The sequence below is a fragment of the Chamaea fasciata genome, unplaced genomic scaffold (genome assembly GCF_029207755.1).
Source record: "Chamaea fasciata isolate MVZ Bird 193981 ecotype frontalis unplaced genomic scaffold, bChaFas1.0.hap1 SCAF_18, whole genome shotgun sequence".
NCBI lineage: Eukaryota > Metazoa > Chordata > Aves > Passeriformes > Sylviidae > Chamaea > Chamaea fasciata.
The window spans coordinates 9,551,503-9,575,501 of NW_027094103.1; the positions used below are offsets into that span (position 1 = coordinate 9,551,503).

The following is a 23,999-nucleotide window of genomic DNA, read 5'->3' on the forward strand; positions in this document are numbered from 1 at the left end:
AGCTCAATTTAAGGCAGGCCGCCGTGCCAGGAGTAAAGATGGCATCGCGGGCGACATGCGGAGCGGCACAGGGTGGCTCGGCGCGCATGCGCGGGGCCGGCCCGGGGCTGGCGGGGCCCGTTACCGGCCCCGCTGCCGCCGCTGCCGCCGGTCCCGCGATGGCGAAACGCCTGCGGAGCAGCGAGGTCTGCGCCGACTGCAGCGCTCAGGGTAGGCACGGCACCGCCGTCGGCACCGGGCGGGTTCGTCCCGCCGATTCCTCTCGGGCCGGGGGCCGCGGGGGCGCCGCTGGCCCCGAGGTGTCACCGCCCCGGAGCGGCCGGCGCTGCACCTGTGATGGGCCGGGATGGTTTGGGTGGGAAGGGACCTTAAAGCTTCTCCCCTTCCATGGGCAGGACACCCTCCAGGAGCGCGGGTTGCTCCAAGCCCCGTCTAGCCCGGCCTGGGACACTTCCAGGGCTGGGATTTAACTCCGTGTCCGGGTGTCCGGGTCCCGCGGGCACCGCCGCTCTTCCCGGGCCCGGGGGAGGCTGAGCCCCGGGGAATAACCTGCAGACTTCCAGCGGCGTGAAAGGAAATGTGGAGCTCCCCAGCTTAGGAAGGGGGAAAGCTGACAGAAATCCACTTTCCAGTCACGGGGCGGAAAGGTGGGAGGGGGGCGGAGGTTGGGAATGTGTCGCTGGAAGGAACTGGGCTGTTTTGGGGGAGTGGGCAAGGCGAGAGCGGGGCTGGGTTGGGAGCTCTTCATCCATTCCCGTATCCCCAGAGTCAGCGGGGACTTAAACTGGGAGTTGTCCCACGGCCGGCGTTGTGTGGAGGTGTCCCAGACGTCCAAGGAAAGTTGTGCTGAGGTGTCTGGAGACGCAGACAGGCTCAGGGAGCAGCGTCTGCTCTGGGCTGACACGTATCCCGCTGCAGATCAGTTCGGGAGCTTGTGGAAACAGATCTTTAGAAAGGCTGTCGCGTCTCCTGACCATCTGTAGTTGTGCTGCTCTTGTGTCTAAAACTGTCCTGCTTTATTTCATCTGTGTTTGTTCTGTCTGTGTACTTTCTGTCTCTCTGGTTTTTACTGTTTGTGTTCTGGGCAGGTTCTTCCAATATAATTAGTAAATTATGCACGTACTGAAATGAATCTAAACACTGTAACGTAGATAACACTTGAATTGGCAGAAGATAGGGTGTGGGAGAGGGGAGAACAACTTTTGTCAAATCCGAGTTATGTTTAAAAAATGATAAAAATTCCAAATTAACTTCCAGGAAGTTACTTTCTTCTTTTTACAGAAGGAATTCTTCCCTGTGAGGGTAGTGAGGCCCTGGCACAGGTTGCCCAGAGAAGGTTGCCCCATCCCTGGAAGTGTCCAAGGCAAGGTTGGATGGGGCTTGGAGCAACCTGGGACAGTGGATGGTGTCCCTGCCCATGGTAGGGATTGGAACTGGGTGAGCTCCAACCCAAACCAGTCTGGGATTCTGGGATTCTGCTTGAATCCCTGTAGAAATTTGGTTTTACAATAAATGGGGTTGGCTTCTCTCAGGCAGGCAATTGTCCCTATCACACACGGTAAGCTATCTATGCTTCCACACCTCAGGGGTGTTCTGACTCAGAGATAAAGTGGTGAGAATTGTGTTCCTTAAGCTCCTCGGGGTATCAGAATCTCTGTCGGGGTAATCCTGTAACCTGGCCTTTTATCATGACATTAGAGCACTGCCAGGTCTTTACTTATTTACTAGAAATCCCCTGGCTTATCCACGTATATAAAGAAATCTTAATTTAATCTTTCTGTAAATAAAACGAATCCAGCCCTTCCCTGAGCTAAACCAGAGGGTTTGTCAGTGGGTGCAGGGGGCTGTGTCAGGAGACCTGAGGGCTGCAGGTCGGGTGTGCCTGGCACCTGCATTAGTTAGCGCTTCCCCTGGAACCTCCTCAGTGCCCCCTTTATCTCAGAGCATGGAGGCTTTTCTTTGACACGGGGTGATCTTACAGGAGCTCTTGTGCTGCACTTCCTATCCTGAGGCAGGAGCTTGCTGCTCAAACCCACAGCCGGGCTTGTCTCCATCTCACGCTTCCTGTTTTGAACCAGCCTGCAGGTTCCTGAAAGCGCCCGCCCGGCCCTGCAGCTTCTCCCTGATTGTCTTTTGTATCCAAACCAGCGTGGGCAGCAGGGCCGGGCTGTGGCCACCCCTGTGCTGGACACTGAGGCCCCTCAATGGCTTTGTCCAGCTCCGGGCCCCTCTCTCCAGGACAGACATGGAAGGGCTGGAGCGTGTCCAGGGAAGGGGCTGGAGCACCAGGGGCGGCTGAAGGACTTGGGAAAGGGGTTCAGCCTGGAGAGAAGGAGGCTCAAGGGGACCTTGTGGCACTGCACAACTCCCTGACAGGAGGGATGCAGTTTCTTCTCATCCTGTCCCTGTTCCCTGGGGCTCTTCTCTGGATGAGAGGAAACTGCATCAAACTGTGCCAGGAGAGGGTCAGGTTGGACATCAGGAAGAATTTCCTCATGGAAGGGGTGGTCAGGGCTTGGAAGGGGCTGTCCAGGGAGGTTTGGATTCCCCGTCCCTGGAGGTGTCCAAGGAAGGACTGGATGTGGCACTCAGTGCTCTGGGCTGGGTGACAAGGGGATGATCAGTCACAGGTCGGACTCAAAGGTCTCAGAGGTCTTTTCCGACTTCAGTGATTCTGGGATTCTGTGTATTTTGGTACTGGCTTAAACATATTCTGATCGAGTCCATAATTAGGTCTCTCTTAAAAACTACTCAAATTCCAGGGCAGACACTTCCTTGCATTAAATTTAAACCTGAAATATCCAGGGGCATTGGGTGTTGAGGTGGAGGTAAAGAAAACCCCCAGTGCTGACTGTTGATAAAGGAGAGCAGTGCTCACAAGCAGCCTGGGAATGGGCAAAGGAAAGGATCCCTAAGGATCTCATCCATGTGTGATGGGGTTTTCTCTAATAAGAAGGGACCAGGCTCATTAATCTGGAAGGCTGCCTCAGTTTGGGTCATTTGGTTGCCATGAATGCATCTCAGTCCATTGCTATTCTTTTTCTCCTTGGAAGTCAAAGTTGTTAAATAATGGAATGATTTAACAAAGGGTTGGATGTGCTTGTTGTAATTTGTTTTTTAACAAATTGATTATTTTTTTGTCTCACCTGCTTTAATTTGGCTCTGGGCTGGGCTGGCTCTGGTGGGTCAGGAGATGCTCCTGTCCCTCATGGCTCTGACAGGTTTGCCTGCATTGCCTGCAGCACACCCAGATCATCAGCTCTGCTCAGAAACCACAGCTGTGATCACATCTCATTTGCAGGGATTCAGTCCATTTGTTGTGTGGGTCAGAGGAGACTTTTCCATATGATGCACCAGTGCTCAGATGTGTTCTGACAGGACTCAGAATTTCTCTCATCAGATACCAGGCTTGCCTTGCACTCGCTTATTTAGCCTCAGACTGATCTCTGCATTTGAAATTAAGATTTTTCCAAAATAAAAGAGAGATTGATTTCCTTTTTTGTTCTCCTGGGATGTGCTAGGTCTGAAGCTCTGGCTGCTCAGTTGCCTGTTCCTGCAGGGTTCTGGCACATTGAATTTCACGTGTCACTGACAGAAATTGGAATTTCTTCTGGAGACTGAACTCTGAGCAGCCGAGGGACCTGTTTGGTGTCCTGTGGGGGTTTATTGTTTCGCCCTAATGTACCATTCCTACTTGATTTTATCCCTTTTGATGTTTGAAGCTACATAATAGTTCATATATATTATTTACTACTTCACTTCCCATCAGTTTTCTTTCTGGGCTGCTTATAAGATGCTTCAGTGTGGATCTGGTGAGAGATGAAGTTACTTTGCTTGAGAATTTTGGATTTTATTGAGCCTTTGACTTGGCACATATGTATCCTTCTCTATTATGACACTCTTGTGTGTTTTTATTATTTCAAGGGAAATTTAAAAGACATTGTTACAGTATAGAACTGAAAACTGAGTAGTAGGGGGAAAAGCCTGAGTGCTGTGGCAACTTTATGTGTGTAGATTTGGTGTTTTTAAAAAAGATTTTTTTGACAAGTTAAACCCAGAGTTTTTTCAAAGAGCAGAGAGGCACTGTTGTTTAGAATACTTTTATGGGAGTCCACAAAATAGCACGTAAAGCACTTCAAGGTGGTAATAAATTCAATGTCCTGTTATGTTTAGAAAGGAAAGTGTTTTCACAAGAAGAGCTGCAAGCAATGGGGCCTTTTCCCAAATTTCCACCGCAGATCTTCTCACTGTCCTTGGAATCCCACATCCCCCACGAGTGCCAGGACTGGTGTTCCCCATTTTCCCAGCATCCAGAGCCCGAGCAAGGCCGTGACATTTCCAGGCTTACCCAGTGGCTAAGCAGGGAAGGTTAAAAGGCAGAGCTGCTCATTTTAGACTCTGTTTTAGCAATCCGAGGTCGTGTTGTTTCCTGTGTTATAATGGATGGCTTCTTTTGCAGATCCTTGCTGGGCATCCATAAACAGGGGGATCCTGATCTGTGATGAGTGCTGCAGTGTGCACAGGAGCCTGGGCCGTCACATCTCCCAAGTGAGGCATCTCAAACACACCCCGTGGCCTCCAACACTGCTGCAGGTACTGAGGAAAACTCTTTCCCTCCGTTAAAACCAGATAGGGTGATCTTTTATTGTAATTTAAATCGCTAAACCTTTTTTTGAGAGGGCCCTTTTAAGATTTTAAGCTTTGTTTTGCGAAGTTATTCTCATTTTGTTTCTCTTGTTTTGTTGTGGTGGACCACTAAAGTCAGAATTATCTTTGATGCCTTTGCTTTGAAAGGTCACTTCAACTTTTCTTTCACAAATCTGCAGTGCTTCTGCTTCAACCTGAATTTTCTTTTCACTGCTGTTGGGAGGAGCAGAGAATTTTAAGGGGGTTCTCACTACATTCCACATCATGACATCCCAACCACGTGCCCAGTTATGATTTCCCAGCAGGTTATGGATGCTGGCACACGGAATGGGGATCTGTTGGCTTGATGATACCTGCTTGAAAATAATTACAGATAGTTGGTTAGTGCAGCCAGCAGCCAAATGTCTGTGTTCTGGCTTTCAGATGGTGGAAACTCTGTACAACAATGGTGCTAATTCCATCTGGGAACACTCCCTGCTGGACCCTGCCTCTGTGATGAGCGGGCGGCGCAAGGCCAGCCCGCAGGATAAAGTGCAGTAAGTGGGAAATGCAAAATTGTTATCTTAAACAAGTGGGATTATTTTATTCAGCAGTGATAGGCCAACAAGGAATCCATAGGAACCTCTGTGTGTTTGTGATTTTTTTCCTTTAATTTCCAAGTATTAATTTTTTTTAATTTATTGCAGAAATAGGAATACAGCGCTTGAATTCTCTCAATTATTGATTCCTGAATAGTGAGGACCTTTGCTTGCACTTTAGTCAAAGGACTTTTCTTTGTCATGTGCTTCAGTTAACTGAATGCTGCCAACAAAATGGAGTTTGGTTGAGAAATTAAATAAAACTTCAGAGATTTTTGTCCCTGACTATGGTGCTTTATTTTAAAATGTAAAGTAGAGTGTAGAGTAAGTATAGCTCTTAAGTTGACATGATTTTAAAGTCTGTATTTCTTTTAAGAAATAGACACCACACGCTACAGTCTGCAGATATTTGATGGTTGTAACAGACGTTTTCTCTGTATGGTCAGACAATCTGCACTGGGTTGTTTTTTAATGAAAATATTTTTCCATGCCTAACTTTGCCACCAGCAACACGCAAAGCTCCGATTCAATCTTCACTTGAGAATTTTTTCTTTTTCTGGAGCGTCTGTGTTACTTATGAAGGCACTGATATTTCTTTCCTTTCCCTTCTTGTTGCCTGGATTTCTCTTTGCAGTCCCAACAAAGCAGAGTTCATCAGAGCTAAATATCAAATGTTGGCCTTTGTGCATCGCCTGCCATGCCGGGAGGACGACAGTGTCACTGCCAAGGATCTCAGCAAGGTCAGGCAAATCTCACTCACTTCCCTTGGTTGCGTTTGGCTTAAATAAATAAAGCTTGACTTCAACTCGAAGCCCCTTTTTTTGTGGTTATCACTGGAGGTGATGATTAAGAGGCATTAATTGAGGTGAAGGTGGAGAAAACCCTTTACACAAAAAAGCTGCAGTGAGAACTCTGCATACTCTTGTTTCTCAAAGCGTGGCTGGAAAACAACTGCTGAATCACAGTTGTTGCTGCTCTGTTAAATATAATTCTGCTTCTTTTTCAGCAACTCCACTCCAGTGTGAGGACAGGGAATCTGGAGACCTGTTTGCGACTGCTCTCCTTGGGAGCTCAAGCCAACTTCTTTCACCCTGTAGGAGCACTTTTTCATTATTTTGATTTAAAATCAATTCCAGTTCATATTATTTGTACTCATTTCAGCTGATTCATGTTATCTTTCAGTCTTCTACTCAGACCTGTTGGTTAAGTAGATATTTTTCTTTCATCTCTTGCAGGAGAAAGGAAACACCCCGCTGCACGTTGCTGCTAAGGCAGGACAGACTTTGCAAGCAGAACTCCTGGCAGTTTATGGTGCTGATCCCGGCACACAAGATTCCAATGGGAAAACTCCAGTTGATTATGCAAGGTAGGAGTCTTTGATATCCACAAATCACACAAATCACATCTCTGTGTGTCACTGACTGTCCCCTGTCCCTGTGTGTGAGCAGGCAAGGGGGACACCACGAGCTGGCAGAGAGGCTGGTGGAAATCCAGTATGAGCTCACAGACAGGTTGGCTTTCTACCTCTGTGGCAGGAAACCAGGTGAGCACAACACCTGCACCCTCAGACCTGTCACTGTCAGGCACAGGACATTCAGACTGTGCTTTTTGTATCCCTTCCAAATATTCTAATATTACATAAATTACACAGAACCAAAAAAAAGTGTAAGATGCAAGATTAGGGATGAGCTATTTAAAATTGGGATAAAACTGCAGGGTTTTAAGTAGACATAAATTAAAATCAAAATTCCTTCCTGATTTTCCATAAATGCCTGTTCTTTATATACTGTAGAAACTCTTCCAAGTAGTTTCTTCTAATTGAAATGCAACAGCAGGGGAGTGTTCTGTTAAGTGGGTGCCTTTTGAACACAAGGACACTTACAGATTTGTAGCTATAAAGGTACCTGTATTCGAACTTAATTTTCTTTTTTAATGGAATTTCAATACAGCTGATAAGCCCTAATTGGAATCTTTGATAACACCTGGAAATCATGCCATGAGCCTTCTTTTATAACTTACCTAGTTGCCTGTAATTGGAAATTGAGTAATTAATTACATGCAAGATAAATTATTTAGTGTTGCCTGATGCTTATTATTGAAATCTGTAGGCCAGTACCAACCTAGTAAAGTGCAATTTGTTTTCAACTCTAGAGCACAAAAATGGGCAGCACTTTGTTATACCTCAGATGGCAGACAGGTAAGTTGCTGATTCCATCACATGTCTGAAAACATCAGAGTAAAAAAAAAACCTAATAATTAAGTTTTCTTTCCTTTCTGAAACATCTTTTAAGCTTGTTGCCATTTGAACTTTTTATGTGTGCCTTTATTAGTCTTGAAAGCTTTTTTTCATAGAAAGAATATTGGGATATCAACAAAATCAGAAAATTATAGAAGCTGATTGTATTTATCAAAATGCAGGGAGAAGGTGAGACATTTCTGGGAACACACATGGGGAATTCCTAGGAAACAGATTGTGGAAATAATTTAAGTACCAATTGAGTATTTTCTTCATTTTTGTAATGCTTTTAACTTTTGGTTATGATCAATGAAATCATATTTGTATAAGAAGTATCAAGTACTAATTTTAAGTTCCTGTTCCTCTTTTATTGCTGTGCAATTGGAAATAAGACGGCTGTAAGTAAACCACTGTCCGACCTCCTGCTTGCAAAATTTCTGTGAAAAACTTCAGTAAATTAAAAACTGTGTGGGTAAAAACCTGTGGGTATTCATATTCCAAGGAATTTTTGGTATTATTTCATTTTAAATTTAAAAATTGTTGTGAAAGAAAGCTTAATATTATGCTAATTGTGATATTATTGTAGTATTATCAATAACATCAGTGTGTTAAAACCAATGCTAAAAGTACTGAAATATTTGGGGGTTTAAAGTAAAAGTGACATTTTAATCACTGAGTTACCAAATTGTAGGATTTTGAAATGTAGAATCCATGAAATGCTGTGGATGTAATGATCACATCTTGTTTTCATAGCAGTCTGGATGTATCAGAACTGGCGAAAGCAGCCAAGAAGAAGCTTCAGTCTGTAAGTAAAACTCCTTTTCTAGATGTGGCAAGCTCTGCACTTCATCTCTCAGGCTCCCTAGTACAAGTATCTCTTGACCCATCTGATGTAGGAGCAGCTTGAAACGCACAAATATATTGTGAGCCTTCACTGTTCGTTGAAGTCCACGTCTCTGGTGGCATTTGGAACCCCATTTGCACAGTGACTCTGCCTCACCCCAAACACAAAAGGTCTTTTTGTGGTCAGATGGGAGAGGGAAAAAAATCCATTGACCAGGAAAGGAAGAGTGTAGAACAGGATGGTTGTCTCTGCTCCTAGAAATGGAGTGGTCATATACGTCTGCTTCCTGTACAGGCTGAGAAAGGAGCATTTTTCTATGGATTATGGAGGCTGGAGAAAAGACCAGAGTTGTGCTCTTATTTTTTCTCTGTTATTTTCTGTTACCAGAGATCTTACTGGGTTTCATTTCTTCTCAAACTAATTATTCTCCTCTACCCTTAGCTAAGCAACCACTTATTTGAAGAACTTGCCATGGATGTGTATGATGAAGTTGACAGAAGGGAAACAGATGCAGGTGAGTGAGACTTTCTGGAATGAAATAAAACAAATCTGGATTGTCACTTTACATACAAGATGCCAATCCAAGCACATGTTCTGTTCAAGTGCTTCTGTATTCAGCAATTACTGCTGAGGGGAGTTTCTTTGTCTTGCTTTGCCTGAAGGGGATGTTAATTGAAAAAACCTTGTGTTTTCACACAGTAGAGAACCCTCTGGGGTAAAGCTTTCCTCTGAATTGATTGTGTTTGTGTTTGAAATTGCAGTCTTTTATTTGACAAAGAAATACTGTCAAGCAGTACAGGAAGGTTATTCCCTCTTTTTTTTTTTTTTTTTTTTTTTTCCTCCTCTGGAGCAGTTTGGCTTGCTACTCAGAACCACAGCACACTCGTGACAGAGACCACTGTGGTCCCTTTTCTTCCTGTAAATCCTGAATATTCCTCAACCAGGAATCAGGTATGAAATCTTAATACTGTAAAAATAATTTAATAGCCATGGGAATTAAGTGGGCTGAAGTGATATGGCTTTACTGGATTTCATTATTGTACTAGAGTTGCATCTACTTGGAAAGAGGTTAAAATAATTTCACATTTCCCCTTTAAATCACACTTTTTGCAATAAATGTAATTGAACAGTCTATTCCAAGTGTGTAGTCTCTGTTTTTCCTGGGAACTCTGCTGTTCTTCTGATACAAGACGTACTCTTTTTTTTCCCCCTGCATTATTCTGTATTTAGGGAAGGCAGAAACTGGCTCGATTCAATGCTCACGAGTTTGCTACACTGGTTATAGACATTTTAAGTGATGCCAAACGAAGACAACAGGGAAATTCTCTCACTGGTTCCAAAGGTGAGTGAGCTTTACTTGTCAGCTCCTTTGCAGGCACTTCTTCAGTAGTTTAGTAACTCCCAGAGCCCCTCAGCAGAGCTGAATTATGAGAGAGATCTATATATTGTTTTCATATATTTTTTCCATCTGGAGAGAAAATACCAAAAAATCTTTTCTAACTCTCAGTATTTCCCTGTAATTTTTGCATGGTGACATCCATTTGTCCAGTATAGTCTGTTGGGTTTTTTTTAATTTGTATGACTTTTTTTAAGCTGCTAAACAAGTCTTACCACTTATTTTAACTTGCTTAAACACTTAGAAAAAAAATAAAACGACAAAACCATAAAACTTTGATGTTTTTGACAGTAATCATTCATTCACCCTAGGTGGATCTAATTTTTTTTTTTTTTTTTAAGTATAAACTTCTATTTCTTCTCCAGACTTATACTAGTATGTATTTCATGTGTTGATCTGCAGAAAATGTGGAGCTGATACTCAAATCCATCAGCAATCAGCACAGCAGTGAAAGTCAGGACAATGACCAACCTGATTATGACAGTGTTGCTTCAGATGAAGATACAGATCTGGAAACAAATGCAGCTAAATCAAACAGGCAGAAGGTAGGGTTGAACTAGTGATACACCCCCAAGTGTTATTCATAAAGGTAATTTGCATAATTTATCACAAAATTAATATGTAATTAATTAATTTTGCATTCATGCCTCGGTCTGTGAACTTTCTAAAATGAAATGTTGTTTCTTAAGGAATTTTTATTTTAGAAAAAAGCTTCTCTAGAAAATGTGTATGGCTGGAGATAAGATACAGATTTAATTGCATAGATTAAATAATTGGATCTGCCCAAAAGCTCTATATCAGTGATTCCGTGGTATTGCACAAATATTTGCTGCCTGCTACTGAAGAAATACTGGCAGAAGACCAATAGTGTGCAGGTGAGTTAAACCATTCCTGGAGTAATGCAGAATGGCATCAAAGGGCAGTAAAACCTGGTGGTTCTATTTTAATCTTCCCTGGGATATGCACACTGGATATTTAGCAGTCTGTCTTCTATAATTTTGCAGTTTTTTATTGCTTTTTTATGTCTTTTTTTTTAATCCTTATAAAAAAGTATTTTATCACTGAAATGATGATGCAAATGTTTCTAGAGGAGCTAAGAGCTAATTGACATCAGACTGCTTTTCTAGGGGATTTCAAATGATTGTGGTTAATGGATCTTACTAATTTGAACTTCATTTGAACTGTGATGCCTTTAAAGTAAGTACATGAAAAGCTGTTGAAATCTCATGGTCCTGTTTTCTTCTTCTTAATGGTGTAAGTATTTTTCTCTGCCTTTTCCTAGAGCTTGGATTCAGACTTGTCAGATGGACCAGTGACAGCCCAGGAATATATGCAGGTTAAAAATGCTTTGGTGGCTTCTGAGGTGAAGATTCAGCAGCTAATGAAAGTGAACATCAACCTGAGTGATGAGCTGAGGATTATGCAGAAAAAGGTAACAGAGGAACCCCTCCCTCCAGCTCCTGGGGTGTCTGAAGTTGTCAGAATAAAACTCCTGGAACTGAGGAGGAAATAATCCAGTATTAGGATAGTGAGAAAACTCATTTTAAAGTGGAGCTGCTTTGGCATCAGGCATGAGACTCTAAATATTTATGTGCCACACATGCTTTGAATGTTGTTTTTTCGTGGTGCTGGTGGTGATCCAGCCCTGCAGGTCATGAGGATGATGTGACTTAATGTCACGACTTTGACATCAGTTTTCCAAGTGACAGGGCAGTTGTTGCAAGTCTTGGGTGTTCTTGCTGTCTTGCTTCAATATAAGCAGATTTAAACAATGAGGAATCAAGTGCCAGCACACCTTATGTGTGTACATTTATTTATGTTTTTTGTGGAGTAAAGGACAGTTTATATCTGAGTTCACTATGCTGGCTGGCTAGAAAAGGCTGGCTGCTTACCCTCAGATTAATCCCTTTAATTAGCATTTAAAATCCTGTTTTCCGAATAATGACAATCCTGCAAGAGTCACATGTAGAGAAAGTTGTTCAGGCTGTAGGGTGGACCTGCTGTTTGTGGGGCAGAGCAGGGCTTTTGGAGAGTGATGGAACTGTTGGCACCTGAGGCTGAGCTAATTCAGCAGATTGAAATATCCTTGTCTGTTAAGTGCCAACATTCTCTCCTGTTCTGTTGGAATGGTGAATACTGGGAGATCTCAGGGTGTTTCCTTGGTCTTTCAACAGCTTGTACTGGTTTCAGCATTTCTCTCCCATCAATTGAATTAACTTTTCACTTACATTGGGTTTCTTTAGACGGATATAATCATTTAGGGTAAAAAAAAAATCCTTTGGGACCTATGAAATAACGAGGGTTTAGAATATTTTCATCGTGTAACAGAAGGGAGATCCTTGCTGTCCTGCAGTTTTTCTTCACTGCATCTTTTCTTTCCGATGTGTTAATATAGCAAACTTACTCCAAGTCCACAAAATAATCAGAATTGGTGCATTTTTACTATCAAATAAATACATAATAATGAAAAGCTTTAAAATGCTTTCTTGCTGGCTTCTTAGATAGCAGTAGCTGATGCCTAATTTTCATAAGCTAAACTCTCCTTGCTTTGCAGAGCAAGCTCAAGTGCTGCCTCTGGTGTCTGTGCTGCAGTTCCGTCATTGTCAGATTTCACTGGCCTTATGTTAAAGTCTTCTAAGTCCTTGTATTAGCTGCTGCAGTGGATCCCTTTGCTTGGAAAACTGTTGTGTTGGCAGTCCTTCCCCCACAGCCTCGTTCTGTCCCAAGATTCCTGTGCCAGTAGAGCAGGCTGGAGGGAATTGGTCTTGTGTTTTGAACTACAACAGCCAATTTTAACATCTAACTTGGTTTACATCCCAGCTGCTGCTGGAAATCTGCACCTAAATATTTCCAGATTTGGGACAAAGGTGTTTCTGTGCTTATACCAGGCAAGTCAAGTAGATTTTGAAAAACAAATGAGCCCCCAGCCAGCAGTACCTGGATTTTCTAGCACGGCTGACAAGCGAGTGTCGCGTGGTCACTTTGCTCTTGGCACTTGCTCTTAGGAAACCAAATCCCACCACTAAACATTTCTTTCAGCTCCAAACGCTGCAGAGTGAAAACACCAGCCTCAGAAGACAGGCCACAACCAATATCTATCAGGTGCAAAGTGGTTCTGAGTACCCAGACCCCAGCAGCAATTCCTCCCTAAAGCGGCGCCCATCGGCCCGGGGCAGCAGGCCCATGTCCATGTACGAGACTGGCTCGGGGCAGAAGCCCTACCTGCCCATGGGGGAGGTCACCTACCCAGAGGAAAATATCACCAGGCTGCAGCCCTTCCCTCCACACGTGAGTAAAACTGCTGCTGCTTCTGCATTGCCTCTCATGTTCAGCTTTCCTGTCTCTTCCAGCTCTGCTCGTTCACTCAGCTGCTGCCTCAGAGGGAAAATAAAACAACTGGGGGAATAAGAGCTGTGAAAATTGTTCATGTTTGCTGTATTAACATGTCTGCAGGAGCCTGATGGTTTGAAAAGCAGAAGCTGTAGCAGTTCTGGAATATGTAAACTGGAGCTTTTGGCTTCTGCTCAGCTGAAGCCAAACTATATATGTTAACCACACGATACGTATATAAAATATCAATATGTAATTGTCTGAAAACCAGGAAGGGGGGGAAAATGGTATTCCAAGAAGGTAAAGTTCATGCATTTCTGGAGAAAAACACGCAGGTGTCAATTCGTGGAACTTCGTAACCACCTTACAAAATTTTATTAAATTGAAATTTTTTCCCCAGAGAAGCAGTTTCTTATTCTGAGTCTGGAACTGGAGGCTGAAGGTGGTTTAGATCTGCCTGTCAGGCAGATTCTTCTGGTTTAGTGTTTTCCTGTGTGATGTGGAGAGGGAGTTCTCTGTTGGCCAGAGGGATTTTGCACTGAGGTGTTCACACTTTACAGAAGTGACCCAACACACGCTACTGCATTTAATTAACAAGTGCATTTAATTAATTAGCATTGTTAATTTTTTGTTTCACCTTCTTAGATTGCCCTGTGGGCTGGAATACAAGAAAGTATCTTTTAGACACACATTGAAAATGTGTGGATTTTTGACAATATCTTTCCCTCTTGGTAGCAATGTCTTGTATTTCCTTCCAGTTAAATCGTTTAAATGTATTTTGAAGTTACCTTTGGCATGAGAGAGGGCAAATATTCCATGCACATTCCACAGAAGACCGTTGAATGCACCAAGGGAATCAGTCCCCACCTTCAATTAAATTAATTTAAGCTATGAAATCTGGATCATTTTAAATTATATTGTCATGTTGATATGATGGCAGTTCTGGCAGCAAGAAATGTCATCATTCATTTGTGTGTGACAGTGTTTGCAAAATGCGACAGTGCTTTGTATAGGTCCTTTAGTCGTTTGGGTGGAGGGCAGCAGCAGCTCTGAAGCATTGATTTGTTTTGTGGAGTTAGTTAATTTGGCATGTGGTGAATTTTTGTTTATTCTCCATGGAATTTGGCACTTCTGGAATCTCAGTATTAGAATGAGCATGAATTCAATTGTATTTTGAAAGAATTAAGTCCCCTCAGCCTAAGCCAGATTCTCAACATCATTCTTGCTTTATGTCATCTCCATGGTTTTAAGAATGTTCCTTTAATTTCAGTTAAGAGTTTGTGTTTTGGTTTTGGTTTTTGTCTTTCCCATTTTTAGATCGGGAGGAGTGCGTTTGTGACCTCCTCTTCATCTCTACCTTCCTTCCCCTCCACGCTTTCCTGGTCGAGGGATGAGAGCACACGAAGGGTTAAGTACCTTCCCAATCGGTCATTTCCCTGGAGGAGGTGCCAATCTCCCCAGAACCACATCCTCTCTTTCCCCTCTCACTGCCTGGCCTTCCAGCCTGCATGGAGCAGAACTTCCTTCCATCCCTCCTGCCACGAGCTCTGGGCTCCTGCCTCTCTCTAACTTCACATCTTCCGCCTTTAACACCACACACAGTTCTCCAGGTCACTTGTTCAGCTGCACAACAGCCCCAAGACAAGCTGGCTGCTGTTTGGACAGTGATTTTTCCAGGCTTTCACTGGTATTTCTAAGCCAATGTACAACTCTCCTGCTGACTAAAAGCACTGCATGAGGCCCAGCTTCAAAGCTGCTTTCCTTGGGGGCCGATGGCTTGCACCAATCCAGGTGGTCCTGACTGACTGTTTGCCTTACAGATAACAAATTTGGGGGTTTAAATGTTTACTCTGGTCTCTCCCTGCCAGGACACAGAACCTGCTTTTGACATCCTTCCGTCCCCGTTTTATTTTGACTGTACAGTGTTTGGATGTATCAGTCCAGAAAATATTAGATTTGCAAGTAGGGATAGAAGAAAAAACTTCCAAGGGAATATCCTGCTTGGCCAAATGGAAGTCTGGGTTTAGCTGCTGTCTGGTACTGGAAACTTGTAGAGGGTTTGGTTGATTGTTTTTATTCTGCACTGATTCTATATTAGTGATTCCACAGTATCCTCTTCTTGTAATTCATCACTGTTGTTTGTATTTCTGAGCAGATGGCAGAGCTTTGCCACTATTAGGATTGTTGTCTCTGTACACCTGGGAGATGGGGAAAGGTCAGACTCTAGATCAAGTATCTTCAGAATACTTGTCCCTTTTACAGCTGATCTTTATCAGCTGTCCTGAGAGAGAAGTGTACAAAAAATGCTGGTTTTTCCTTCTGTGCAGAGTAACTTTAAAATTGAAAAGGGTTCCAGGTGCTTCACTTAAGAATTGATAGGTTTAACATCAGATGAGTGCTTAGCAAATGTACTGAATCTCAGACAGTGAAAACCAGTTCCTGGTCACATTTTTTGGTCTGTCCTGGAGACAGAAATATTATTTGGCAAGCAGATTCCTAAATGTCTGTGTTAGGGATGCAGATTGGAGGTGTCCCTTACAGTTTAACCCTGGAGACTCCCTCATGGTGACTTCAGGGTTTCTGTAAGAGCCCCAGGGCTGGTTGTTGGGGCTGGGAAGAACCCTGAGCTGCTGCTCTGTGATCAGAGTGACACCAACATGGTGTATCTGACACCAGACAGGCTGTGGTGGGCACCTGGGTGAAGCTTTGCAGATGAGGGAAGCAGATGTGTGGTGATCCTGGGGCCTGGCTGAGGATTTGGCCTCCAAACTCATTTTGGTATCCCTTTCATCATTCAGCCTTTACTCTGGGATCAGCCTCCCAGTTCACAGTGGGGCTACAGAGCTCAATCCAGCCTCTGCTTCCCTGCATTCCTCCTGCTCTCATTTCAGCTTCCACTTGGAAATTAGCCCTTATTCTCCTTTTGACACTATTCTTCTGTGGCCCTCTACTCTGATGGCTGGGCCTCCTGCCCTTGTTGCATCCTGTGCTGTGAGGCACAACTCTCACTTCTTTGATCTTCCAACTCTGTCCCAGTATTAAGCATTCAGTGGGCCTCAGTTCTTCACCTTTTGGCCTCTCACCCTGTTTTGGGCTTCACTTTGCAGTGGGCTTTAGCCACTCTTGAGTTGGCCCCTAAATTGTGATGAGCTCCTGGTCTCATCGGTTCCATACGTGCCCTTGGTCTTCCACCCGCAGTTTGGGCTCCCCCATCTCTGTCTCCCGTCTTTATTTTGGCTTTCCCATTGCCACAGTCTTCAGCCCTTCCTTTGGGCTCCCATTTTGCAGTGGCCTTCCCAGGGCCAGCTTCGCACCAGTTGCTTTCCACTCTGTATTCAGCCTCCCCACTGTGGTCTCTGGCCTCTGCTCTGTTCTCTTGGTCTGGCCTCTTTTTCTCTGGGGTTCTCTCCCTCTCCAGTGGTTCTTATTCAGTGTTCATGCTCCTGTTTTATGGTGCTGCTTCTCCATTTGGCCTCTGCCCCTCTTGGCCTCTCAGAGTGTGCCCCTGGGGCAGGTTCAGTGGCAGGGAAGGACGCTGTGCTCTGTGTGTCTGTCTGTCCTGCCATGCTGGGTGTTCAGGGGCTGGCACAGGGAGAGGGGCACAGCAGCTCCAGGGTAGCAGCTGCTGCAGGAGCTGTTGTGCAAAGAGCAAATCCACGTGCACAGGACGTGGCTCTGGCACAGCCCAGGGCTGCTCTTCCCTGCACAGGCTGAAGTCAACCTGTTCCTTGCAGGCCTCGAAGCTGGAGAAGCAGAGCAGCGTGTCTGAGAGTGACTACGACAACCCCACCACCCCCGTGGAGCTGGAGGAGCCTGGGTAGGTGCTGTGACAGCTGTCACAGCTTGGGGGTGACAGGAGAGTGCTGTGTCCCTGGGCCAAGCCCTGTTTGCTCCCCTGCAGGTCGGGCAGGAAGGGCCGGCAGCGCAGCGTCATTTGGCAGGGGGAGGGCTCCATCCCTGAGGACACAGACCCGGCCCCCAGCTCCAGTTTGCCCAGTACAGAGGATGTGATTCGGAAAACTGAGCAGATCACCAAGAACATCCAGGAGCTGCTGCGAGCAGCACAGGAGAACAAACATGACAGGTAAGGAGGGAGTGCTGGAAAAGCTCTGGAGTTGGTGAGAAAACAAAGGAAATTCTTCAGGTGTAGCAGGGGTGAAAGTGAGATACAGCCCTGCTATTTCACACCTGTAAAATGTGTAGGTTTGTCATGTTCCCTGGTGTCCTTAGTGCCATAGGGCGAGTTGGGGGTGAGTGACCAGCCCCTTCTGAGTGGGTTCTGCCCTGCCCTTAACTTTTGAGTCTTGCTGCACAATGAGTATTATATTGGACACAAATCAAATGTGTTGTAGAGAACTCGCTGCAAGATTTTCTTGGGTCTTCACCTCTCTATGTCCATAGGTAATTACACCCTGCAGAATGTGATAGTAACACCAAGCCTTGCTTCAGGAGCAAATTGTGAAAAAGGGAGAATTTGGCTTTCCTACTGAGGTGTTAGTACAAATTATATACCAGCAAAAGTATTTTGACCTGTTGGTTTTAAATACAGACCCAGCTGAGTAAGCAGAACACTGACTGAGGACATTAGGCTGTAGCAGCTTCAGTTCCCTCAGGGAAATTCTGGCCCACCTGAACAATTTCCAGAATAGCTGCGGGTGACTAAAAGTGATGCTGCCCTTGCTGATCATCAGGTGGTGCTCCCCACACAGCTCTTTTAGAAGGCTGTAAATCAAAGTTACGTATTCCCATGTGTGAGCACATTTGGGGCTGGAACACTCCGGGCTCCAGCAAAACTGGCCCTGCAGGCTGGCGGGTCTGGCTCTGCTGTGGCCCCAGATCGGTGCCCTCTGTGCCTGGGAGAAGCAGCAGCGATTTTGTGTTGAGCCCTCACTTCCTGCCTTACTCAGAGAAGTGCACAACAATGGGGCCACTTTTGTTCTGTGTTTTTTCCTTCTTGTACTTTGCTATTTTTAGCAGGGCCGGCGTGGCCTCTCCTTCTCACACCGAGTGATGACTTCTGCCATGTTTGTGCTGAGCTCATTGCCCTTGGAGTAACCTTTTCCAGTGCAATCTCTTGTTGCTTGTTTCACACAGAGAAGCTTTAAATTAGTGTAGTTTTTATGTGTATCACACTATACAGTATGTTAATTTTTTCTAAATCATTGAAAGAAACAATGCAGCATACCTGGCTTCTGCTGTTGAGTTGATCAGGTTTTTAAAAACCTGTCATGCTGCATTTTTTTTTCTGTACCACATGTGGAGTGGGGTGTTTGCCTGTGCTTAGATGAATGTTATCTTGCAAAACACTGAACTAGGAAGCTGCTGTTCTTTGTTTTCCTCTTCCCTGGCTTCCTTAACACAGAGGAATGCTTCCTTACCAAAATGAGACACTTGAGGATGTAATAACACATCCTCCAAGCTCGTGCTGGGAACGCTGTAGAGAAAAATTCACGTGCTGCATAGATAACTGGAGAGCAAAAAAATATGATGCAAGAGTACCATCTATTAATGAAACCCCTTCTTCCTTTTGTTTCTCACTCTCTCCCATCCCTTTCCCCGTGCTCCGTGGGCTGAGCAGGCCCTTGGAGCGTGGGGGCACATCCCAGCTCAGACACAGCCTCGGCACGCGGGTCCCCGGGGCTGAGCGAGCGCCCCTGCAGCCTCTGACCAGCCAGCAGCCCGGCCCTGCCTCCTGGTACTCTGGCCTCTGTCCCTGCCTCCCAGGCACAGTGTCCTTTCTCCTTCTCTCTGCTGCCTCTTTCCCTCCCACTCCGGCCGCACGGGGTCATGGAAGGCGATGCATGAAATGTTCCAGGGGATGAGGGAGCTGCAGGCAGCCCCTCCAGGCCAGGGATGTGCAACAGCCCCTTCAGCTCCCAGGAGTTGTCAGTGGGGAACAGATTCACAGCTCTGGTACATTCTTCTGTCTCTGTTTCGTTTTTTATTGCCTGTCAGGATAAATTACATTACAACTTGGTTGGCTCAGGGAATCACAGAATAGTTGGGGTTAGAAGGGATCTTAGAGCCCACCTTGTTCCACCCCCTGCCATGGGCAGGGACACCTTCAACTAGCCCAGGTTGCTTCAAGCCCCATCTGGCCTGGCCTTGGACACTTCCAGAGATCCAGGGGCAGCCACAGCTTTCCTGGTCAACCTCTGCCAGGGCCTCATCACCCTCACGGGGAAGAATTTCTTCCCTTAGGAAGAAATCTTTGAGTTTTGAAGGTCCCTCCCAGCCCAAACCATTCTGTGATTTTATGAACAAAACACATGGTTGCTGCTTCTTTGCACCATTGCAAAAGCAGTAGGAGTTTCACATTCCCAAGGTGGAACATTCATACCTGACAGCTGAGGCCCTTCAAGTGTTTATACAGCTGGGGGTCAAATGAGATCATTTGTATCCCAAATCCATGAAAAAAAAAAGGTGTGTTTATGTGGTATCTTCCAACCTGACCAAAATACTGTTTGTTAATGCCTGAAATAAAAGTGACATTTGCGTGAGAGGCTCTTTAAGACAGAACTGCCCAGGTTCAAACCCCGGCCAGCAAATGTCAGGATTGGACAAAGAGATTAACACAATTTACTGCTAATGAGGGATTTCTTTTCCAAGCTGTCACTACTTGAATATCTTCCTGATGTCTCACTGGAATGTGTGTAAACCCAACACAGTGTCAGAGCATCTCACAAGCTCACAGTGAGTGTTTAGACATTAAACTAAAGCCATTCCTCCAGGCCACGCTGGAAACTTTGCAGCTGCCCTAGAGAACATACAATGAAACATATTGTTCACCTGAGTGTCTCATTCAGGTTATTCTCTGGGCTTTCTCTGCCTCATTAGTGAAGAGTTTAATCAGCAAATTGACTTTTTAATGAGGTAGGGTGCTGGTCACAGTGGCTGCAGGGAGCAGATTAATCATTAACTCCACAGCAGAAGGGGAATTGTGGTGAACTTGGAAGACCTCTCTCCACTTTAAGTTTATTTGGAAGAACTCATGTGACTTGAGACACGTGGAAATACTCCTTTTAAAGCAATTTTCCTGCATTGCCAAAATGACCCCGGTGTGTTGCTTCTCTCTCAATGCATTTGCAAGTGACTGATTTTTTTTGCACCTTTGGTGTTGCAAGAAGATCAAATAAATAATGACTGAGGGGGTGGGTTTGGGGGGCTCGTTTTGCTTGAAAGGGCACTGACCTACCATAACCCACACATGCTGAATAGTTTTCTTGAATGCTTTGTCATTTTTGAGATTCTCTTGCTGAAGGTTGGATCATGTGAACTAACTTACACTAAAATTGAATCTTTGGAGCATAAAAATAAGTCTTTTGAAATGAGACTTGTGAGAGAGCACACTAACACTTCACTATTCACAGCAGTTTATGGGAAATAGTTCTATTTTGAACGGACCAGTTTTCTTTTGGTATATAAATCAGAAGTGAAATTTATGAGGATTTGTGGAATCTGCCTTTGTTTTATGAGCTAGCTCATCAGAATTGGTGAATATTTAGCATAGAACTCACAGACTGTGAATGTAGTTGGTAGTTTGGGGATGCATGTGTGTGAGAATTCTGCCTTGTCTGTTTACTGGGTATTAATTAATCCAAGAAGGCATCTTGGTGTTCTGAAGTTGCACACAAATGGAGACTTTCCTGACAACGTTTTACATAAAAAGTATGGACAGTTATTCCTTCAAAGCAACTCTGAAGAACAGTGAAAATCTAAGAAAAATTTTGAGCTGTTGGTTAAGCTCTTGCTTTTTCTGAAGTCACGTGGTTGTTTTTAGAATAACAGTCACTGAGCAGTGAAGTGAAAGAGGGAAGGGAGTCTCTGCACAATTAATAATAACCCAGAGCATCTTTCTGCAGCTATATACCGTGCTCCGAGAGAATACATGTGGCAGTGACAGAAATGGCAGCCTTGTTCCCAAAAGTAAGTACCTGCCACCACCAGAATGGTTTTGGCCTTGTTCCTCGTGTGTAATTCCCCTTCAGAATGAAAATCAAGAATTATTTCCCTTCAAAATGAAAATGGCATGGAGAAATGATGGGGTCATGATGCACCTTTGTATTTATTAGCATGGCAACTGAGAAGGGCTGAAGTGTGAGTCCAGGCCTTTAGATGTACTCTTGAACTTAAAACTTGTAAAAATTGCACAAATCTGGGGGTAGTTGGATCTGGCATGAAGAATTGTGTGGTTATATGGGAATTTCACCTGACTTATCATCCCCTCTTCTATCTGAGTGCTGTTGCCTGGGATTTCTTTCCTGCAGCCACGTTTAGATCTGTTATCCATCCAAGTGATCTGTTAGCTCACAGCAAATTTAAGGAGTGAAATCCCCATGACTGACTTCTTGTAAAGTCTTACCCACCCTCTCCAAAACTGCGAGGAAAGAGCCAAGGCTGTTGTCCCTCCTGGACACGCTGTCCCCTCCTGCCAGCCAGAACGTGGGCTGGGACAGTAAACAGGCACCAGAAATGTGCATGAGTAACTTCCTAAGGGAGGGCATGGAGCAATATTCCCAGCCTGCTGCCTGGCAGCCGTTTGGAACCTCCCCGAGAGGAGAAATTCCTCCTGCTGCCACGAGGGGAAAGCAACGCTTGGCCTCAGCCGCCCCACATCAGAAGAACCCTTGTGAGCACTGCCGGCTAATTAAAAGGTTGCGTTGTTCTGCCTGTTGCAGCGTCTGTTTTTCCCTTCCCAGAAGCCCAAGTCGGAGCTGGTGAGGACTTCCCTGCGCCTGCTGACATCCAGTGCCTACAGACTGCAGTCGGAGTGCAGGAAAGCGCTGCCCGCCGAGCCCAGCCCCGCGCCCGACATCCAGCTGGTGACACAGCAGGTCATCCAGTGCGCCTACGACATCGCCAAGGCCGCCAAGCAGCTGGTCACCATCACAACCAAAGAGAACAACAACTGAGGCACTCGGGGGCTTTTTACTCTGGGGTTTTTTAAAGGTTGGATTTCAACACATAGGTGTGGAACTATGCGCATTTTTATGAGGAAAAAAACTTCAAGGGGCAAGAAACTTTTTTTTTTTTAAACTCAGTATTATTTTTGCATGTTTTCTAACAATTTTATGATTAATTTAACCCACTGCCTTATTTTGTGCCTGTGTTGCCAGTGTAGTTATGGATAATAGCATGTTGCAAGTAGCTGTCGAGCCACTCTCATGTCCCAGCGCTGTACCGAGCTCTTGTAGATGTTTCCTTGGGGCCACGTTCTGCTTTCAGATCCTGCTGGTGGAACTGCTCTGACACCACTGCACGGATGGGAGGGCAGCATCTCCATCCCTCCAGAGCCTCCCCTGCTGGGATCCCGCTGGCTGAGGCTCCCCAGGCTCCGGGACTGCTCCCAGCAGGAAGAAGGTTTGTCCTGGTTAACGGGGTACAAGCCCAACGTTCTCTGTTCCCATATCAACTGTTGTGCAATATGGTTTTTTTAGTCTGCTAAAACCAGTAGTAGTTGTGGGCATCCAAGCTTGTTACGTGTAACTCTACAAGGTCTTTGTCACTTTATCTGTTTTGGAAGGAATTTGAAACTTAATAGTTATTTCTTTTAGTTGTCACTATGCCATTAATAGATATGTTTGATGTTACTTTAGGGCATTAGTGGTTAAAATATTATCCTTTGTTTCTGAGTTAGTAATTCATTGTTAAGTTTCCTGCAGAATTTTCCTGTCATCTTTGAGGCACCGTCTTGTTTGCAGCAGCATTTCTCAGTAACTCCAGATGCAATTTCACTGAAGATTTCTATGCTCATTAACAAAAAAAAACGAAGTTAGAAGAGTGCCAGTGCAAAAGCAGCTGTGTCTGCCACAGCACATAACCTCTGTACCTCAACATATCCAAATGTGAAAACATTTCTCGTATCTCTTAAGTTTTTTATGCAAATCTTTCAAAATTTGACAACTTGCTGAGTAACCCCTGCCAGGCTGCCTGGCCCCAGTTGCCATGTGTGCTTCATCCATAACAGTTCACAAAAGTTTGTCAGTCCATAATTTCAAAAATGAGAATATTTTTGAGAGTCTGAATTTCAGGTGGTGCAGGAAATCACGGATTTTTGCCTCTGCCTGTGTCCCATTTGGAAGTGTGTTGTCACTGCCCAGGAGCCAGCCATGGTGTGTTTGTGTGGATATATCCAAGCACAAGTGCCATAGCACTGCTGGATTCCTGGTCCTGTCTGGCTCCCAGAGTCTGAGGGAAGGAAGGAATGGAGAGAGGAGATGACAGCCCAGTAAATTATTGTTCTTCATTGTGGAGTTTTATTTCCTTTCTGCCCTTCTGAACCCCAGAAGCAGCTCTAGCCTGACAACACAGGGATTAAAACTGCAGATGACCTTTGTGAAACCTACTTCAAAATCATGCAACTGGCAATTAATTAAATTCACTGAGAATCTTCTAGGAACTTCTCCTTAAATTGGCATGGCTGAAAGGCAGCAGATGGTATTTTTCAGTCTCTCAGGACACCTCTGTGTGCTGTTCTTTAACATATCTCACCTGCTTTCCAAAGCAGGGTGACACTGAGCTATGGTGTAATTTATCACTTATTTAAACCCGCCTTTGATCCAAAACCAAGGGACACTTTAGTAACTGCCAGCCCCTGCTCCAGCTTCACTGAAATCAGAGCGGTCCACACCCCACAGGAACCCCCAGCAGCGAGTTCATGAACCCTCCACTCACAGCACTGCAGTCGCTGCAGATAGGAGTTTGTAGCACCTCAAGTAACAAAGGTGTGTTTTTATTTTAGGACTAGGTCTCCTCTTGTTCCCCTGTAAACAAACTTGCTCTTCCTTTACAAAATGCTGCAGAGGAAAGGAAAAGCTTTTTTTGCCTTTTTCCAAACCTTGTATTTATCAGTGTCATTCTGTCTGTACAATATTTTGACTTTTAATCTTTTGTTTACAGTATTACTATAAAATGCTAAAACCCTTTCAGTGTGTGAAGTAATGTGGGCTTATTTGACTGCTGGTTCTC

General features: G+C 44.7%; 1 protein-coding gene across 7 annotated transcripts; it reads left to right on the forward strand.

The window, feature by feature from the left end:
- The first annotated feature begins 87 nt into the window (after positions 1 to 87).
- On the forward strand, positions 88 to 23,959 carry GIT2 (GIT ArfGAP 2). Of its 7 annotated transcripts, none has more exons than XM_066200109.1 (21): positions 88 to 210; positions 4,460 to 4,593; positions 5,071 to 5,183; positions 5,860 to 5,965; positions 6,232 to 6,318; positions 6,461 to 6,591; positions 6,674 to 6,768; positions 7,377 to 7,422; positions 8,215 to 8,266; positions 8,747 to 8,819; positions 9,159 to 9,256; positions 9,536 to 9,647; positions 10,104 to 10,246; positions 10,984 to 11,133; positions 12,741 to 12,989; positions 14,349 to 14,438; positions 16,766 to 16,848; positions 16,933 to 17,115; positions 18,610 to 18,726; positions 20,894 to 20,957; positions 21,731 to 23,959. In XM_066200109.1, exons 1-21 carry the CDS (start codon positions 159 to 161, stop codon positions 21,941 to 21,943), a joined length of 2,391 nt encoding a protein of 796 aa, XP_066056206.1. In that variant the 5' UTR covers positions 88 to 158; the 3' UTR covers positions 21,944 to 23,959. The 7 variants fall into 7 exon arrangements, with proteins under 7 accessions (XP_066056206.1, XP_066056207.1, XP_066056208.1 ...); XM_066200110.1 differs by having other exon boundaries at positions 8,218 to 8,266; XM_066200111.1 differs by lacking the exon at positions 14,349 to 14,438.
- Positions 23,960 to 23,999: the final 40 nt, after the last annotated feature.

Bases quoted from the DNA above. Each gene is read 5' to 3' on its own strand.
- GIT2 (XM_066200109.1), top strand. From the start codon at position 159: ATGGCGAAACGCCTGCGGAGCAGCGAGGTCTGCGCCGACTGCAGCGCT. The intron at 4,594-5,070 runs GTACTGAGGAAA...TCTGGCTTTCAG, and splicing joins GGCCTCCAACACTGCTGCAG to ATGGTGGAAACTCTGTACAA. The intron at 6,319-6,460 runs GTAGGAGCACTT...CATCTCTTGCAG, and splicing joins AAGCCAACTTCTTTCACCCT to GAGAAAGGAAACACCCCGCT.